The 18,315-nt window shown below is 34.0% G+C and overlaps 1 protein-coding gene across 1 annotated transcript; it reads left to right on the top strand.

Moving 5' to 3' along the window:
* The first annotated feature begins 9,919 nt into the window (after positions 1-9,919).
* LOC141692848 (putative polygalacturonase) lies at positions 9,920-18,029 on the top strand. Its single transcript, XM_074497797.1, has 5 exons — positions 9,920-10,604; positions 12,744-12,864; positions 15,124-15,372; positions 15,682-15,835; positions 17,292-18,029. The coding sequence occupies exons 1-5, from the start codon at positions 10,197-10,199 to the stop codon at positions 17,815-17,817; spliced, it is 1,458 nt and encodes a 485-aa protein (XP_074353898.1). The 5' UTR covers positions 9,920-10,196; the 3' UTR covers positions 17,818-18,029.
* Positions 18,030-18,315: the final 286 nt, after the last annotated feature.

Below are 18,315 nucleotides of genomic sequence, written 5' to 3'. Positions count from 1 at the left end.
TACTAAAGTCATTTTCTATTACTTAATTATTTTTAAAATAATGTTATAGAAAATAAAATTTACAGAAAATATAAGTCAATTTGTGTTAATAGTTTACTTTGTAGTTAGTAGTTTTTCAAAATAAAAATATATACATGTTATTTTACTTAATTTAACGTAACTTAATTAATTTTTAATATAATTTATAAATAAATAAAGTTTACGGAGAATATAAGTCAATTTGTGTTAGTAGTTTACCTAGTAGTTTGTAGTTTTTCTAAAATTAAAAATAAATATAAGTTATTTTACTTAATTTAATGTAACATAATAAATTTTTAATATAATTTATAAATCATTTAAAAAATATTTTCATTTTATGAAGTAAATAGACGATTGGAAGCACACTAACTAAAAAGAAAATAAAATTTACAAAAAATAGAAGTCTATTTGTGTTAAAAATAAAGTTTATAGTGAATAGAAGTCGGGTAAGTACCAAAATTTAGTATTTTTGTACTTTGGTACTTTTAGCACCAGATTATATATGAAAGAGATATGTCCTAAGTCCAATCATGTATAAGGATTTAGGAATAATTTTTATGTAATCTGTTTTGATTTCATTGATATTAATAAAAGACTTGTTTTATTTTTATTACGGGCTCTATCTATTTTAAGTGTTTGAATAAGATATACCACATTTTAGAGTAAAGCTTTTTATGGATTGTGATGAGATCATAATAATGAGACCTAAAAGATGATAACTCTAAATTTAAATAGTTCCTGGTCGTAGGATTACTAACTGGTAATTAATAATCCGCAAAGATCGGTACATACTATGCTTGCTTCATTATGAAGGATGTCTGTTCTCATAGACATTTGTGTGGTGACACTATAGCTAGTATGTAGGTGCTTATTATAGAATAAGTTCACTGAACATGACTCGCACAGCTGACCAACTGATGGAGTTCACTCATGTGTCAGCAGTTGTTCACATAATGATAATTGTACAAGTATCCTTAGACTTGAGGTCATCATAGTCATCTTGTGTACACTGAACTATGTTTTGGTTTAGTTCTTAGTCTCCAGGGACAATTATAAGGGCTCTACTGGGTATAGTAATTTGTACATGAAGATAGTGTATGATCAATAAAGGATCTACCCCTTGCAGTGAAGGAAGAGAATGTTCAATGCTGATCCACTTATGCTAGTTCAGGAATCTCTAGCCAGAGTGAATGAAATTAGAAAGGAGTTTCTAATTTACATTAAATAGAACTAAGCATAGTGAATGTGATAGTAAGTAATTAAATAAGATAGCCTTGACACAAGATCCATGTCTTGTATTTAATCGTGACATTGCAGGGTAGAAGAAATTAATTGTACGGTAACTATTCGCTGAATAGGTTTTCGTATTCTAAGCATTGAATTCGTATTATCCGGATAGTCGCGATATGCTGAGAAGTATCCCTCACGATGTAGAATAAATATGATTAATTAATTAATCATATTTAATAAATTAGAGAATTTATATAAATAATGATAAAATAGTTTTATTATTATTATTTATTTCTACTATCGGCTTAATATTGAACCTACAGTGTCACACCATAAAAGAGAATGATTTAATGGTGGAGAAATTAATTAACAATGGCTGATGATTATTTATTTATGAAATAAATAATTAATTGGCAAATTTAATAATTGATTAAATGAGATTTAATTGATTATAAATTAATTAAGAAAAGTTCTTAATATTATTAATTAAGAATTTAATTTTTGGAAATTAAATCAAGAGAGAAAATTATTTCTAAAGTGTTTAGAAAAATAATTAATAATTAAAAGGTATTTTAATTATTAGTGAGAATAATAAAGGGTTAATAATAATAATATTTTATGGGAAATTTTCAGCTGAAAATTTTGCCTATAAATATACCATTATAAACCCTATTTTTGCCTCAACCCAAAATATTTACAAAACCCTAATTCTCTCCACCTCCTCCTCCTTTATTACATCGTTTTCTTGGTGGATACCGGTGGAGTGCTTCACACTTGGAGAGCAGTTGTTAAGGATCTCCGCTCGTTGTTTTGGATCGCTTTTAAAGGTTAGAAATCGATCCCATATGTTTTAATCACGATTTATATGCTTTTATTTGGATTTTATATGTGTAAAATTGTTTAACCATGCTTCCGTGATGATTAAAATCCAACAATGGTATCAGAGCCAGGTTCTATGCATATAGATCTGTGGTAAAAATTTCAGAATTTTATGTGCTTATATGAATTAATTATGATTTTTACAAGTTATATCATGGATTAATTATGAATGGTTAGAAATTGTTTCTTAAAATTATTTTGACTGTAGATCTGGATTCTACAAGTGTTGTAGATCGTCTGGATATTTTTTTCATAATTTTATGATGTATGGATTATTTATTATGAATTTTTGAAGTTATTTTAATTAAATTCGTAATTAAATAAACATATATATATATATAATTTGTTAGTATGTATATATATACATCTCCTGTGTTGTTTGTGCTGTTTTAATGGTGGCACGGAAAGAGAAAGCACAGTGTTTGAAGAAAAGACAGCGGCGGCGGCAACAGTCTGAAACTGGCAGAGGAGCGCGCGTCTGGCATGCGCGCGTGGGGCTCACGCGCTGGTGTGCCACGCGCGGTGCGTGTCAGACACGCGCGGGGTCAAGGGTCAACCAGTGCTGACGTCATGCTGACGTCATCAGATGACGTCATGCTAACGTCAGCTTAGGGTTTAGGGGCGCGTGGGTGGATGTCAGACACGCGCCTGGCAGCGCGTGTGCGCGTGTCAGCGCGTGGATTTGGTTATTTTGGCGCGTGAGGGCTCGTGGCTGCTCAGAATTGGGCGTGCTTGGTGCCGTTAGATTCGTCTTTTCGAGACACATCTAATGGTATATATGATATTTTCTGAAATTGTTTCGAACTGTTTATAGCTAACAGAAGTGTTTTAAAGCTGTTTTTGACTATTTTAATTGCTTTTAAATGCCTAATGTGATACATAGAGATGTATAATGCTTAGTTCTAATATGCTACATGATGTAGCATGCCTACCTTGACGTTTATTCATGCTTATATATGTGATATATGCTTAGTTTATCATGCGAGGATAGGTTTAGGTGAACTTAATTAACATAAGGCGTTTGTTAGACAATCTAGTATTGTGAAATTGTTTCATGACCTTAATATAAATATTATGAATACGATCATGAGATTCTTGTGTTTATGAAACACGTAATTGAATATGAATTTTCAATATTGAGAGAAAGGATGATTCTGTCAACAACAGATTTCTATCTGTAAGAAAGGGTTATTAAGTGACGCCTCTTGACAATGCTCCACCCGATCTGGGAATCATCTGATTATCGATTATTGATTTGAAATATTTAATTTAAAAGGAAGAATCTCTTTATAATATGATTATGATTGTAACGTAATATAATCCCTATAAAATTAAATAATATAAAGTAGTAATTGGCCAATGACACAACGGGCTTGTGTCGGTCATAGCCTTCCAACATGGTAGAAAGTGGTTCTTATTTTTAAATCATTGTCGTTTCGTGCTACACCCGAGGGCTTTGATTTCGAAATAAGAAATACTTGTCTATTACATAGCGATGTGTACATTGAATTAGAATCTAAAGGTCGGTACGTGCCATAGCCGTGGGCCGTTGGAGACTGATTCAATTGTACGAAATGTTGGGTTAGACTTGACTTAGAATATTGAGTTTGTAGTGCCACAGCCGTGACTCAATTATTCAAGAGGCTAAAGTTATATTAGGGAATAACATAAGATGTAATTGACAAGAGTTGTCTGCCTATTGAACATCACATGACGTTTCGTGCTACAGCCGAGGTTGTGTGATGGAATGTAGGATCCCTATTCCCACTAGCATTATGAATGCTTAATTTTCACTTAGGGGGTTGAATAAATTAGATAAACTAGTGGGAGACACTTATGAATAAAGACCCGATTCATATAGTGTTTTGAAATGAAATTGAATATTTGCTAAGTGTTGTTATGTGTTTATCACATACAGATTTACTATATTCGTCATGTCTTCTGCACTATCACTCCGGAGCATACTAGATGCTCACAAGTTGACTGATCCTAATTTAGCTGTTTGCTTTCACTGTAACAAGTTAGGGCACTGGAAGAGAAACTGCAAGGTTTACCTTGCAGAATTGAAGAAGAGGAAGGGTAGTAAGACTACCGCTTCTGATTCAGGCATGTTCATAATCGAAGTTAATATGTCACTAGGTCAAATTTCTACTTGGGTATTAGATACCGCCTGTGATTCTCATATTTGCAATTCGTTGCAAGGACTAAAGGGAAGTAGGACTCTTGAAAAAGATGAGGCGATTCTACGTATGGGCAATGGAGCAAGGGTTGCGGCCATATCCGTAGGATCATTTAGTTTATATATGCCTATGGGCAAGACTATTATTTTGAATAATTGTTATTACGTTCCCTCTATTGTGAGGATATTGTTTCTATTCCTATGTTGGATTTGGATGGTTTTTCATTTATTATTAAGAATAATGAATGTTCTATCCTTAGAGATAATGTTCTTTATGGACGTGGAATTTTAAATAATGGTCTGTATGTATGTGACGTCGAGCATGATTTATTTCAGATTGAACAAACTAATAAAAGAAAACGAAATGATGAAAATCTAACCTATTTATGGCACTGTAGGCCAGGTCATATTAGTGAAAATAGATTGCGGATATTGCATAAGGAAGGGTTACTTGACCCCTTTGATTTTGAATCATATCCTACATGCGAGTCTTGTCTATTGGGTAAAATGACCAAATCTCCATTTAGTGGACATGGAGAGAGGGTTGCAGATTTGCTATGATTGGTACACACAGATGTATGTGGACCAATATCTACGCATACCATGGGTGGATTTTCGTACTTCATTACTTTTATAGATGATAGATCTAGATTCGGATATGTGTATTTGATGAAACACAAGTCTGAAGCCTTTGAAAAGTTCAAAGAATATAAACATGAAGTGGAGAAATAAACCAAACACAGTATTATAACTCTTCGATCAGATCGAGGTGGTGAATACTTGAATGGAGAGTTTCTAGATTATCTCAAAGAAAATGGTATAGTCTCCCAATGGACTCCTCCATATACTCCACAGTTAAATGGGGTATCTGAAAGGAGAAATCGAACTTTGTTAGACATGGTTCGGTTCATGATGAGCTATGCGAATCTTCCAGTATTCCTATGGGGTTATGCATTGGAAACCTCAGCATATTTGCTGAATAAGGTGCCTTCCAAATCTGTTCCTCAAACTCCATATGTGATATGGAAAGAAAGGAAACCGAGTCTTAAACACGTTAAGATTTGGGGATGTCCAGCTTACGTCAAGAAAGTTGACACAGATAAGTTGGAATCTCGATCCGTAAAATATAGTTTTGTGGGATATCCTAAAGAGACTTTGGGGTATTACTTTTACACCGATCATCGGGTGTTTGTCTCCAGACATGCTACCTTCTTGGAAAAGGAGTTTATCCTTGAAGGAAATAGTGAGAGCAAAATTGAACTTGATGAAGTTCAAGAAGCACAAATTACTACGGATCAAGTGGAAACACCTGTTCAGACTGAACAACCTTCTGTGGAACAACCCATTCGTAGGACGGGGAGAGTGTATCGCCAACCTGAGAGGTATTATGGCCTTGTCATTGAGAATGGCAATGAGTTGTCAATCATTGATGATGACGACCCTGTGACCTATAATGAGGCTATGAGTAGTGTTGACTCAGAAAAATGGTATAGTGCCATGAAATACGAAATGGAATCTATGTATACCAACCAAGTATGGACTCTGGTTGAGGCGCATGAAGGTGTTAAGCCTATTGGGTGCAAGTGGGTATACAAAAGAAAGATTGGAGCAGATGGCCAGGTGGAGACCTATAAGGCCAGGCTCGTGGCAAAAGGATTCAAACAAAGGCAAATGATTGACTTTGATGAAACTTTTTCCCCTGTAGCCCTGTTAAAATCAATTCGGATTTTGCTTGCGATTGCTGCTTACTACGACTATGAGATCTGGAAAATGGACGTGAAAACGGCCTTCCTCAATGGGGAACTTGAGGAGGAAGTGTATATGACACAGCCAGAGGGTTTTCTTTCCAAGGGAAATGAACACCTAGTATGTAAGCTGCTGCGAACCATATATGGTTTATGGCAAGCTTCTCGTAGATGGAACATTCGTTTTGATGAGACAATCAAAGAGTTTGATTTTATCAAAAAACATAGATGAGCCATGTTTCTACAAGAAGGTTAGTGGGAGTGCGGTAACATTTCTTGTATTGTATGTAGATGACATACTTCTTATAGGAAATGATATACCGATGCTGCAATCAGTCAAAGTATGGCTATCAAAGAACTTCACAATGAAGGACTTGGGAGAAGCATCCTACATTCTCGGTATGAATATCTATAGAGATAGATCTAGAAGAATGATAGGTCTTACCCAAGGTACATACATCCAGAAAGTGCTTAAAAGGTTTAGCATGGAAAACTCCAAAAGAGGTCTCGTACCGATGAGCCATGGAGTGTCCCTTTCCGAAAAAATGTCTCTTAAGACACCTGAGGAAAGAGAGCGTATGAGTAAGATTCCTTATGCTTCAGCAATAGGATCTATCATGTACGCGATGTTGTGTACAAGGCCTGATGTTGCTTATTCAATTAGTGTGACGAGCAGATATCAGTCCAATCCAGGTGAAGACCACTGGAAAGCAGTGAAAAACATCCTTAAGTACTTGCGAAGGACTGAGGACATTTTTCTTGTTTTTGGTGGTGAATCTGAGTTGAAAATAGAGGGTTATACTGACTCTAGTTTTCAATAAGAAAGTGATAGCAAATCCATGTCAGGGTACATGTTTACTCTGAATGGTGGTGTGATTAGTTGGAAGAGTTCCAAACAGTCTATAACGGCTGACTCCACAGCGGAAGCAGAATATATAGCTGCAAGTGAGGCTGCAAAAGAAGCCGTTTGGATGAGGAAATTTGTTTCTGAGTTGGGAGTTGTTCCTAGCGTTGAAGAGCCTATTGTGTTGTATTGTGATAACAACGCAGCAACAGCACAAGCCAAGGAACCTAGGTCTCATAAAAGTTCCAAACATGTCATGCAGCGCTTTCATCTGATTAGGGAGATTGTTGAAAGAGGAGATGTCAACGTCGAGAGAGTTGACACACATAACAACATAGCAGACCCTTTAACAAAGCCACTTTCTCAAAGTCACTTTGATCGTCATAAAGACATGATGGGTATTAGATACCGGAGTGATTGGCTTTAGTACAAGTGGGAGATTGAAAGAGATATGTCCTAAGTCCAATCATGTATGAGGATTTAGGAATAACTTTTATGTAATTTGTTTTGATTTCATTGATATTAATAAAAGACTTGTTTTGTTTTTATTACGGGCTCTATCTATTTTAAGTGTTTGAATAAGATATACCACAGTTTAGAGTAAAGCTTTTTATGGATTGTGATGAGATCATAATAATGAGACCTAAAAGATGATAACTCTAAATTTAAATAGTTCCTGGTCGTAGGATTACTAACTGGTAATTAATAATCCGCAAAGATCGGTACATACTATGCTTGCTTCATTATGAAGGATGTATGTTCTCATAGACATTTGTGTGGTGACACTATAACTAGTATGTAGGTGCTTATTATAGAATAAGCACCTACTAAACATGACTCGCACAGCTGAACAACTGATGGAGTTCACTCACGTGTCAGCAGTTGTTCACATAGTGATAGTTGTACCAAGTATCCTTAGACTTGAGGTCATCATAGTCATCTTGTGTACACTGAACTATGCTTTGGTTTAGTTCTTAGTCTCCAGGGACAATTATAAGGGATCTACTGGGTATAGGAATTTGTACACGAAGATAGTGTATGATCAATAAAGGATCTACCCCTTCCAGTGAAGGAAGAGAATGTTCAATACTGATCCACTTATGCTAGTTCAGGAATCTCTGACCAGAGTGAATGAAATTAGAAATGAGTTTCTAATTTACATTAAATAGAACTAAGTATAGTGAATGGAATAGTAAGTGATTAAATAAGATAGGCTTGACACAAGATCCATGCATTGTATTTAATCGTGACATTGCAGGGTAGAAGGAATTAATTGTACGGTAATTATTCACTGGATAGGTTATTGGTATTCTAAGCAGTGAATTCGTATTATCCGGATAGTCGCGATATGCTGAGAAGTATCCCTCACGATGTAGAATAAATATGATTAATTAATTAATCATATTTAATGAATTAGAGAATTTATATAAATAATGATAAAATTGTTTTATTATTATTTATTTCTACTACTGGCTTAATATTGAACCTACAGGGCCACACCATAAAAAAGAATGATTTAATGGTGGAGGAATTAATTAATAATGGCTGATAATTATTTATTTATGAAATAAATAATTAATTGGCAAATTTAATAATTGATTAAATGAGATTTAATTGATTATAAATTAATTAAGAAAAGTTCTTAATATTATTAATTAAGAATTTAATTTTTGGAAATTAATCAAGAGAGAGAATTATTTCTAAAGTGTTTAGAAAAAGAATTAATAATTAAAAGGTGTTTTAATTATTAGTGAGAATAATAAAGGGTTAATAATAATAATATTTTATGGGAAATTTTCAGCTGAAAATTTTGCCTATAAATATACCATTATAAACCCTATTTTTGCCTCAACCCAAAATATTTACAAAACCCTAATTCTCTCCACCTCCTCCTCCTTCATTACATCGTTTTCTTTGTGGATACCGGTGGAATGTTTCACACTTGAGGAGCAGCTGCTAAGGATCTCTGCTCGTTATGTTGGATCGCTTTTAAAGATTAGAAATCGATCGCATATGTTTTAATCACGATTTATATGCATTTATTTGGATTTTATATGTGTAAAATTGTTTTACCATGCTTCCGTGATGATTAAAATCCAACAATACATGGTTTCGCTTATTAATAAAGAGTATAGATTCGAACGATTTGATTTTTGAAATAGGATTAATTTTACAAATTTTTCTTTATTGGAATATATATAATTATTTATTAAAATTAAACTACTATATTAATTTAAGTATGAATAAGTATTAAAATTATGATATAATAAATATAAATTTATTAATAAATAAATAACTAATATGATAATAATAATATATTAGATATAATTTAATATTATAATATATCCGATTATTAATTCGATTAATCCCAATTTTCAACTAATTCTAAATCGGTACTTAGACCGATTTTTCCTGATTCCCAAATTTTACAACACCCAAAATACGATGAAATGGAGTCTAAAACATCTCATCTCTGCCCACAGTTGATTCAGCATGGAGCAATTTTTTATTATAATTTGATTCTAATAAAATTATCAAAACCACAATACACAAATTTAACAATTCATATGTATAATATTGAGTACGAATATTATTCTATTTTTCTCAATATAAAAACAGATATTTTGGACGTAAATTGAAATTTTCGATGTTTTTCACAATCCTAATTGAAAAATACACATTCTCAAGTAATTTTTTTAATTCTTTTTCTAAACTAAATATAAATATTACTACCTCCGTCCCTCTCATTTCTTTACAGTTTTTTCACATGCTTGAAACGCATTTTAAGGAAACTATAAAGTATACTTCCGTAATTTATTTTTAAAATTTTCTTTTTTTGTATAAAAGTTTGAAATTATATTTTTATTTAGAAGAAAAAATATTTTAAAAATAATTATGTTACTACATTTAATAAGAACATTAAAGTGCGTGCCGAGTCCCGCCGTCCCTAATTTAAAGAATTGAGGGGCACGGGGAGTATATTTTTACTAAAAAAAGTTTCTAGAAAAAATTGAGAAAACATTTTTTTTAGGTTGCAAAAAGTCAGAGCAATCTTTGATCCTGAAGTGTGTTCATGTTTATGATTGTGCAATGTCCAGATCTACACAACCCAACACAAACTAACACAACTTAAACACTTACTTCCAACTAACTTCTAACAAACTTGATCTAATCACACTTTCTCCACTTTCACTGAATCCACTTCAACATCCTCACACACAGATCACTTACATACATAAACCAAAACATGTATCAACACTTCAAACTCAACTCATAACCATCACTAATCTCTCTTACAACCATGGTAGAGACCCCACCACCACACTCCCGTGGACCCCACCTAAGAAACCTCAACTTCACTTCCCAGAAAACCCTATTCACACTTCTGATCATCATTGCTGCCTGTTCTCTACTCATTTGGTACAAAAGCTTCACAACCCAGTTCCCCATTTTTCGAATAAATGTTCCGGTTAGTGTAGTAGAATTGCCTGCATTGCGTCCTGTGGTGTTTAATTTGACCGAGTTTGGGGGTGTTGGAGATGGGGTTAAGGTGAATACTGAGGCTTTTGAAAGAGCAGTGATTGCGATTTCGAAAAATGGAGGAGGGCAGCTTAATGTTCCTGCTGGCATTTGGTTGACTGCTCCTTTTAATCTTACTAGTCATATGACTTTGTTTCTTGCTCATGGTGCTGTTATTCTTGGGATTCAAGTGAGTGTTTCTTTCCATTTTATGTTTTTTTTGAGTAATTTTAGTTCATATAGTGGTTTAAGTTTGTAAATTGATTATGCAATGCAATAGTGTTATATGTTGGCAAGACTTAAAGGACAGGTCTAATTTTAGGCACACACGAATTAATAACTCGGAATAAGACCGGAAAGGACTAGTTTGTTAAATTTTGATTCTATCAAGCTTGTATATTCATTTTATCAAATCTAGGCAAGTTCTAGAACACGGAATTGACAAGATTTATTAACATAACTAGAAACTCTTGGGTTGTTATCAAACTTCAGTAAGCTTCAGAATGACATGAAATTGACATGTTATGTATGCATTTGATGTAGCTTTCTCTGTTTTATTAGGATGGCGATCTGCTTTAATATAGATTTTATGCATTTTTAATATAATTCACAATTTAACCTGTAATTGAATGAATAGATAAAAAGTGATCTACAGAGTTTAAACCTCGTAGAATGTAATTTCCGTCAAAGAAGAAAGCAAAATCCATAGTCCACACAAGAAAAAAGAACTTGCTTGTAACAATGATAATTATAGACAAAGAAGATGTGTAGTAAAATGACTCGAATTTAAACAACAAATTCAACCGTCATGTACCAAAGAAATCTTAATTCCTGATGCATTCACCAGACACTAAAATTTACAAATCAATTTCAGTTCTAAATTCTGAAAATCAGTCATGTATGCATCAATCTTAATATTTAAACCCAAAAACTAAATTAGTGATTCAAAAAAATTATGATAACAATTAAAAATATAGAAACTAGCACAAGTTGCCGGGTTGGTATGTAAAAGTGAAATATTAACTTAAAAATTAAGGGAAACAGCGGCATCAATACTGGCAGAGAGATTGACGTCGGCATCATCTTCTTCCCAAACTCAAATTTGAACCTCCTCTTTTTTAGTTGTAGAGTCCCATATTTCTCTTCTTCACTCTCTGACAGGTTGTTGAAATCTTTTCCAAGTAAATATTGAATATCAGCCGGTGCTCGTAAATTTTTTGACAGTAGTTTGAGAAGAGGTCATTTGAGTCTTTAGCTCTGTCTAGTCCTCATAGTATCGCCACTGCCAGAGATCACATACAAGTGTATAGTTGTATATTTGATGGACCTGAAGTATTATTTGGAGAGATATTTTTTCATGAACTGATGTGTGCAGAAGATATGCGTCTTACATTTCATCATATTAGTGGATCTAGTTATAAATGGATATAAACTGGCACATTTTTTTTTGAATAAATTTTTATATGGCTGGACACTAGGGATGGCAATCGGATCGGATCGGGTCGGGTATTGCAGAATCCATATCCAAACCCGAAAATTTTATCCATACCCGAACCCGGCCCGAACCCGAAAAATACCCGAAAATGAATACCCGAAACCGATCCATCGGATTTCGAATCGGATTCGGGTATATCCGAAACCCGATTTTTTTTAATTGGATATTCATACCCGAATCCGAAACCCGAACCCGAAATTTGAAATTTTGTATAATTATTGATATTTCAAGTACTTGGGATCGAACACGCGACGTGAAGAGAAAGAGTTTTAACGTGTCTCAACCACTCCACCACATCATTAATTGTGTTACTATATGTATAGCTAATATTTAAAAAATCAACTCAATTGATACCCAATTTTTTAAATTTATTACTAAAAGATGTTAACCTTATAAACCTTATCACCTATTTAAATGATGAATAATTATATTTCAATAAAGTTTATAATTGAATAATTTTTAACATAAATATAAAAATATATGTTCTAAAAATTATATAATAATACGTATAATGTAGATTACAAAATACATATATATATATAATCATGTGTAATATAAAAAATTCTAATATTATATACATGTATATTTAATATATACATGTATATAATATCCAAATCCAAAAATTTCCGGGTTTAAAAATTAAATCCATATCGAAATCCAAAAAATCAGGTTCGGTAAATCCAAAATTTCGGGTTTCGGATCGGATATCCGTCGGATCGGATTTTTTTGCCATCCCTACTAGACCCTGGATTGGATCATGCCCCTTGAAGCTGGAATGCACATCATGCTTACATTTATTGTTCCCATTTTTATGTTTGTTTTTTTGCTTTAAAGGATGAGAAATACTGGCCTTTATTGCCTCCTCTACCTTCCTATGGACGCGGGAGAGAGCATCGAGGAGCTCGATATGGAAGTTTAATCCATGGTCAACATCTCAAAGATGTTGTCATTACAGGTTAGTCTCTTGTACATCTCCTTGTTTAAACTCATATTGTGAAACAAACAATAATTTGTCAAAAGCTAAGGCCTATAAATTAAAGTGTAAAATTTGAAATGATCTAACCCTTGTTTGTTGATTTTAAACCTCCTCATGACTGAGCCTTGGAATCCACCAATTCAATATGACTTCAATGAAGCATGTCCATTCGAAGAGTTTGACCTGTGGATGAGGTTCACATCAAACGTGTATTGATAAAATAATTGGTTCTTGTCCATACGTATTGACCGAGAAAATTGTTGCTTAGACGAGGCTGATTGGTCTGTGCAATCATTCAAACAGTAATCGGACGTCCAGAATCCCAATTTTCCATTTTTTCTAATCAGAAACAAATGCAACATCTTTAAACTATATTATTTGGTGTTTAAACCATGCAAATTGGTTGACCGGACTAGTAGTGGGGGTATAAATAAAATGCCATTCCGCTCTTAAAAATGTCATACCTGAACCTTACACCTTGTCTTTATTACATTGCTGGTTATCCATGTTTTACATTGAACGACATGAATGTACCACACTAATTCGTTATGTATAGATGTAGAGATTACATTAATAGATTAAAAATAGCGGAAACACAATTTATTTTTTCAGCTAATAAACTATGTATTTGTAGCTATACGGAAGATCAATTTATTGTAGCCGCCGCCTCCCAGCTCTCTCCCCTCTCCTAGGGTTTGTCCATTTTCAAGTAAATCGTCCAGTGGAAAGCCCCAATCCCTTCATTTTCTTTTATTCTCGTTGATTTCTATTCAATAAAACTCAATTCTTTTGGGTATTTGTGTGTCTCTCCTCTTGGAGTGTGTGTGGTTGTCTCTCCTTTTGGAGTGTTTGTTATGTTTTTGTTTAGTCATACTTGGGTTAATCTGGTATTGGATCTGTTGAGGACGAAGTTGTTGATATTTTTGGTGATCTACAAAACCTGTATCGAATCTGGGACGGTGGTGATTATTGCAAGAGCTCGCCTTTCAGAACCAAAGATTGTTCATCTTTTATGGGTTTATACTTTTAGCATGTCTATAGCCTGTATCCGGCATGTAGATAGCTGGGGTGCATTCGACATGTCTATAGCTGGTGTCCGGTATGTAGATAGCTGGGGTGCCGCTTCTTCAATCTCATTTTATGCGATTGTTGTTTCCGAACATTGGGTTAAACATAGTTTTTACGTGATATGGTCAATTGCGATGTTGCTATTTTGAGAGATGTTGGTGCAATTTGGATCGCTTGGGATGTCTTTGATTTCGTTTTTAGCTTCAAGAATTTTTAAATTTTATGTGTTAAACGATCAGGAAACAAATCATCTAATTGATTTTAGTATGTTATTTGTTTTATCACCTGGTTGTATCGACAGTTGGGGGTTTGTTCCGACTGTATTATATTCAATTTAATGAAAACTTTCTGCATTTGTCAAAAAAAAAACTATGGATTTGTAGCTTGATCGAGTCCCGATAACTCTGACCTACATCGAGTTGAATAATATGTAAATTATGCATCATAATAGAGATTAGAACCAATAATATTGAGGCTATCTGTCAAGGTGTGGGCTGTTTGTTACTTCTTTCTAATCCTTTAGCTTGACCTAGAGTAAATTGTCTGCTATCTGATTAGATATTCTTTACAACTATAGTCTATTGTAGTGATTTACTCTTAGTGTTAGGGTTAACCTTGAAAATGGAAAGAAAAAAAGAGCAACAGAGTAAGTGTGTGCACACTCGTGTGCGTGTCTGTGTTTTGTGTGTGCTGTGGGGGAGAGAAAAAAAAAGGTTATACGGGATGAGAAAGCACACATGTGGGTTAGAGACAGAAGAGTTGGTTTAAATTTGATGCCGATTTCCTTGTCTTTTTTTGACGGGGAACCTTTTTACGAGTAAACCCTGGGTAAGGACCACCCTACTAGACCCAAAGCCAGGTGACCGCCATGAAATGTTTGCCTCTCCCTAGAAAAGAACCCTCAACCTCTAACTCAAACTCCCCAAGCACTTCACTATCCACTTCAAAACACTAGGCCACTCCTTGGGGGTAGATATCCTTGTTATTTAGTTGACTCTCAACGAATTTTCACTTGCCTTGACCTTTCTTGAATGAAAATAGTGTGCAGAACATGTAAATTAGTCTTAGGTACAGGCTATGTGGGTGAGCCAAGAATTCTGTGGAGTAAGATTAACACTAATAATGCTTAAAGTAATTAATCTGATTATGTAAGTTTATTCTCAATAACAGGGCATAATGGTACCATTGATGGACAGGGTCATTCATGGTGGAAGAAGTATCGTCAGAAGCTTCTGAATCACACAAGAGGCCCGCTTGTGCAGATAATGTGGTCAAGCGACATTTTAATATCAAACATAACCTTGCGTGATTCTCCCTTCTGGACATTGCATCCATATGACTGCAAGAACGTAACAATCAGAAATATGACGATCCTGGCTCCCATATCTAAAGCCCCAAATACTGATGGCATTGATCCTGGCAAGTGTGTTTTTCTACTTATCCTCTTTTTCTGTTTTTTCTAATTTATTTTCTTTGCCAAGTTCTCCTTATCCTTTATATTAGTTATTAGCTACTAAGAAAATCCCACTTTTCAGTGTCAACTCAAAATCCTTTAAGCTTAGTAGCGTTTGTTGTTCATAGATGCTTATTTGATTTCCTGACTTACGAACAATTTAAGAAGTTAAGATTTCCAGTATCGTTGCAAGCTATAAATATGTACCAACAGTCCTCAGTCCTAGTTATGTTACTACATATAAACCTTATGTTTTCTTGTTTCTGCTTTTCCAGACTCGTGCGAAAACATGATAATTGAAGACTCTTACATAAGTGTAGGAGATGATGCCATTGCAATCAAAAGTGGTTGGGATCAATATGGAATTTCATATGGTCGTCCCTCGAAAAACATTCTTATCCGGAACCTTGTAGTTCAATCTATGGTCAGGTGAGATTTCCTGTCTACTATTAGTACATATTGACATATTTTCATTTGCTATATATCTAATGTCCTCAAGGAATAATATTATTATAGTATCAGACTATCAGTTATGACTTTTCCCTGATCCATGCATACCTCTATTAAGGATGCCCTGGCCTCCTAAGCTCCAAGAACTTTTTAAGTCATAGGTTCTGTGATCAAGTCTCTTCAATAGACATAGGAAAATTACTTTTGCTTCCCCTCTGCTCGGATATTCTTAAGAGCAGGTGTGAGAAAATTTAGTAACATAAAGTTGAACACTAGTGTGAACATATTTGTTTGTTTATTTAAATTGGGCTGATTATAATAATTTATTTAACTCTGGACGTGTTTAAATTATTTGTCAAATATAGACTAGTTGTATTAGAAATTTCTAATTCGATCTAATTTAATAAATGAAATAATTATGTAATATACTCCCTCAGTCCCTTCCAATTGTTTACATTTCTGAGGAAGAGTCCGACACGTATTTTAAGGTGCATAAAAAGTATAGTTATGTAACTTATTTTTACAATTTTCTTTTTCTGAATAAAAGTTGAATGTTTAAATTTTTATTCAGAAAAACAAAATTGTAAAAAATTTTTACAGAACTATACTTTATATGCACCTTAAAATGCGTGTCGGACACTCTCTAAAAAATGTAAACAATTGAAAGGGACGGAGGGAGTACTTTTATAATTTATATTAACAAATAAGATTATGTAATTCTAGGGGGCGTAAGCTAATTGAATGTATTAACTTAAGGAGTTGATTATTAAGTGAAGAGTCAATCCAGTTTGAGCCACTAATTGAATCTAGGTATATTTATCTTTAATTTTACGAAAAATGACACATTAAACGAGCGGGTAACCCGATACTCAGATTTGTGAGTTAAAGTAAAAAAGTATGTCATTTATATATCAGATTTTTTGTCCAATCTGAATTGAGATTTGAGCTCTGGTAGTTTGATTCGCCTTTTCAAGTCTACTTGAGAGGAAATATGTTTGGAAACATAAAAACAATATAATTGGAATACCATGATCTTTGTCCTGTGTCCTGGCAAGTTAAACTAGCGATATTCCTCGTGTTCCTTGGGGTGTGAGCCAAACATCAGGTGATTGTTTAAAACAAATAATTGGACTCAATTTTGAGTAAAAAAAGAAAATCTTATGAATGATACGATGAGTATCTCAGCACCTTAAGTTCGTTTGAGTAGAGAAGTCAGAAGAGTTGCTAGCTTGAGATAATACTTGATCACTTTCTCAGCTTTACATGCAGCACCAAAATACTTTATGATTGTTCCATGTTTATGTCATCTTAATATCCAATAAACTTGCAGATATTGCTGCAATTCTTTTTTTTCATTTACATAACTGAAGAGTCTATGGTTGGGGGTCTTGTCTTCAAAATGTAACTCAGACCTCTATTGGCTAAATTATGACAGTGCCGGCATATCAATAGGCAGTGAGATGTCTGGTGGAGTGTCCAATGTTACTGTGGAGAACGTTCTTGTATGGAACTCAAGGCGTGCTGTGCGGATTAAGACAGCTGTTGGAAGAGGAGGATATGTTCGACACATCACATACCGCAATCTGACATTTGAAAATGTTCGGGTTGGGATTGTCATAAAGACTGATTATAATGAACACCCAAACAAGAATTTCAACGCGAAGGCAATTCCTGTTCTTCAGGACATAAGTTACAGTTCAATCCACGGTGAAAGAGTCCGAGTACCTGTCCGTATATATGGAAGCCAGGATATTCCAGTGAGAAATGTCACTTTCCATGATATGTCCGTGGGTATTACATATAAAAAGAAGCATATATTCCAGTGTTCTTATGTACAGGGCCGTGTAATAGGATCCGTTTTCCCTGCACCATGCGAAAACCTTGATTTGTATGATGAGCAACAACGGCTTATTAAGAAGTCCATGTATCAAAATATATCAGATATAGATTATGCGTTTTAAGATGATTGTAAGTCATCTTCCAGAGTCTTACATTAATCTCTATCTTATTCTATGGCCGGAAGTTTTCTGGAATAGGTAAACTTTACTCTTCTTTGTTGTATTATTTAGGAGGCTGCCCAATTTGTCTATGCCTGTTCCTCTTACAGATTATGTACATAGACCATGTATGAAGCTGATATATATTCTAAAATACAAAGGAAATATTGATACCATTTTTTAATGCTCTTGATTTAAGGCGTGTGTTCCTTTTAAAATTATATATGATGATCTAAAGTTGCTTGTATAGATTATATAGATGACCAGACAATCTCACTGAAAGAAAAAAGAAAAAATTGAACTTGTGCAGAGTAAAACGCGCTACGCAGTTACTAAACCACCTACGAAGGCAAGCGAAAACAAGTTGCATTCCTAATGGCTACAGCTTTTGTTAATGACAAAATTAATCTTCGTAAGCACTAAATTCATACACCTAAGAGTGGTAAAACTAAATCGTACACC

The sequence above is a fragment of the Apium graveolens genome, chromosome 10, assembly GCF_009905375.1.
Source record: "Apium graveolens cultivar Ventura chromosome 10, ASM990537v1, whole genome shotgun sequence".
Taxonomy (NCBI): Eukaryota; Viridiplantae; Streptophyta; class Magnoliopsida; order Apiales; family Apiaceae; genus Apium; species Apium graveolens.
This window is presented reverse-complemented; position numbering and strand designations above follow the sequence as displayed.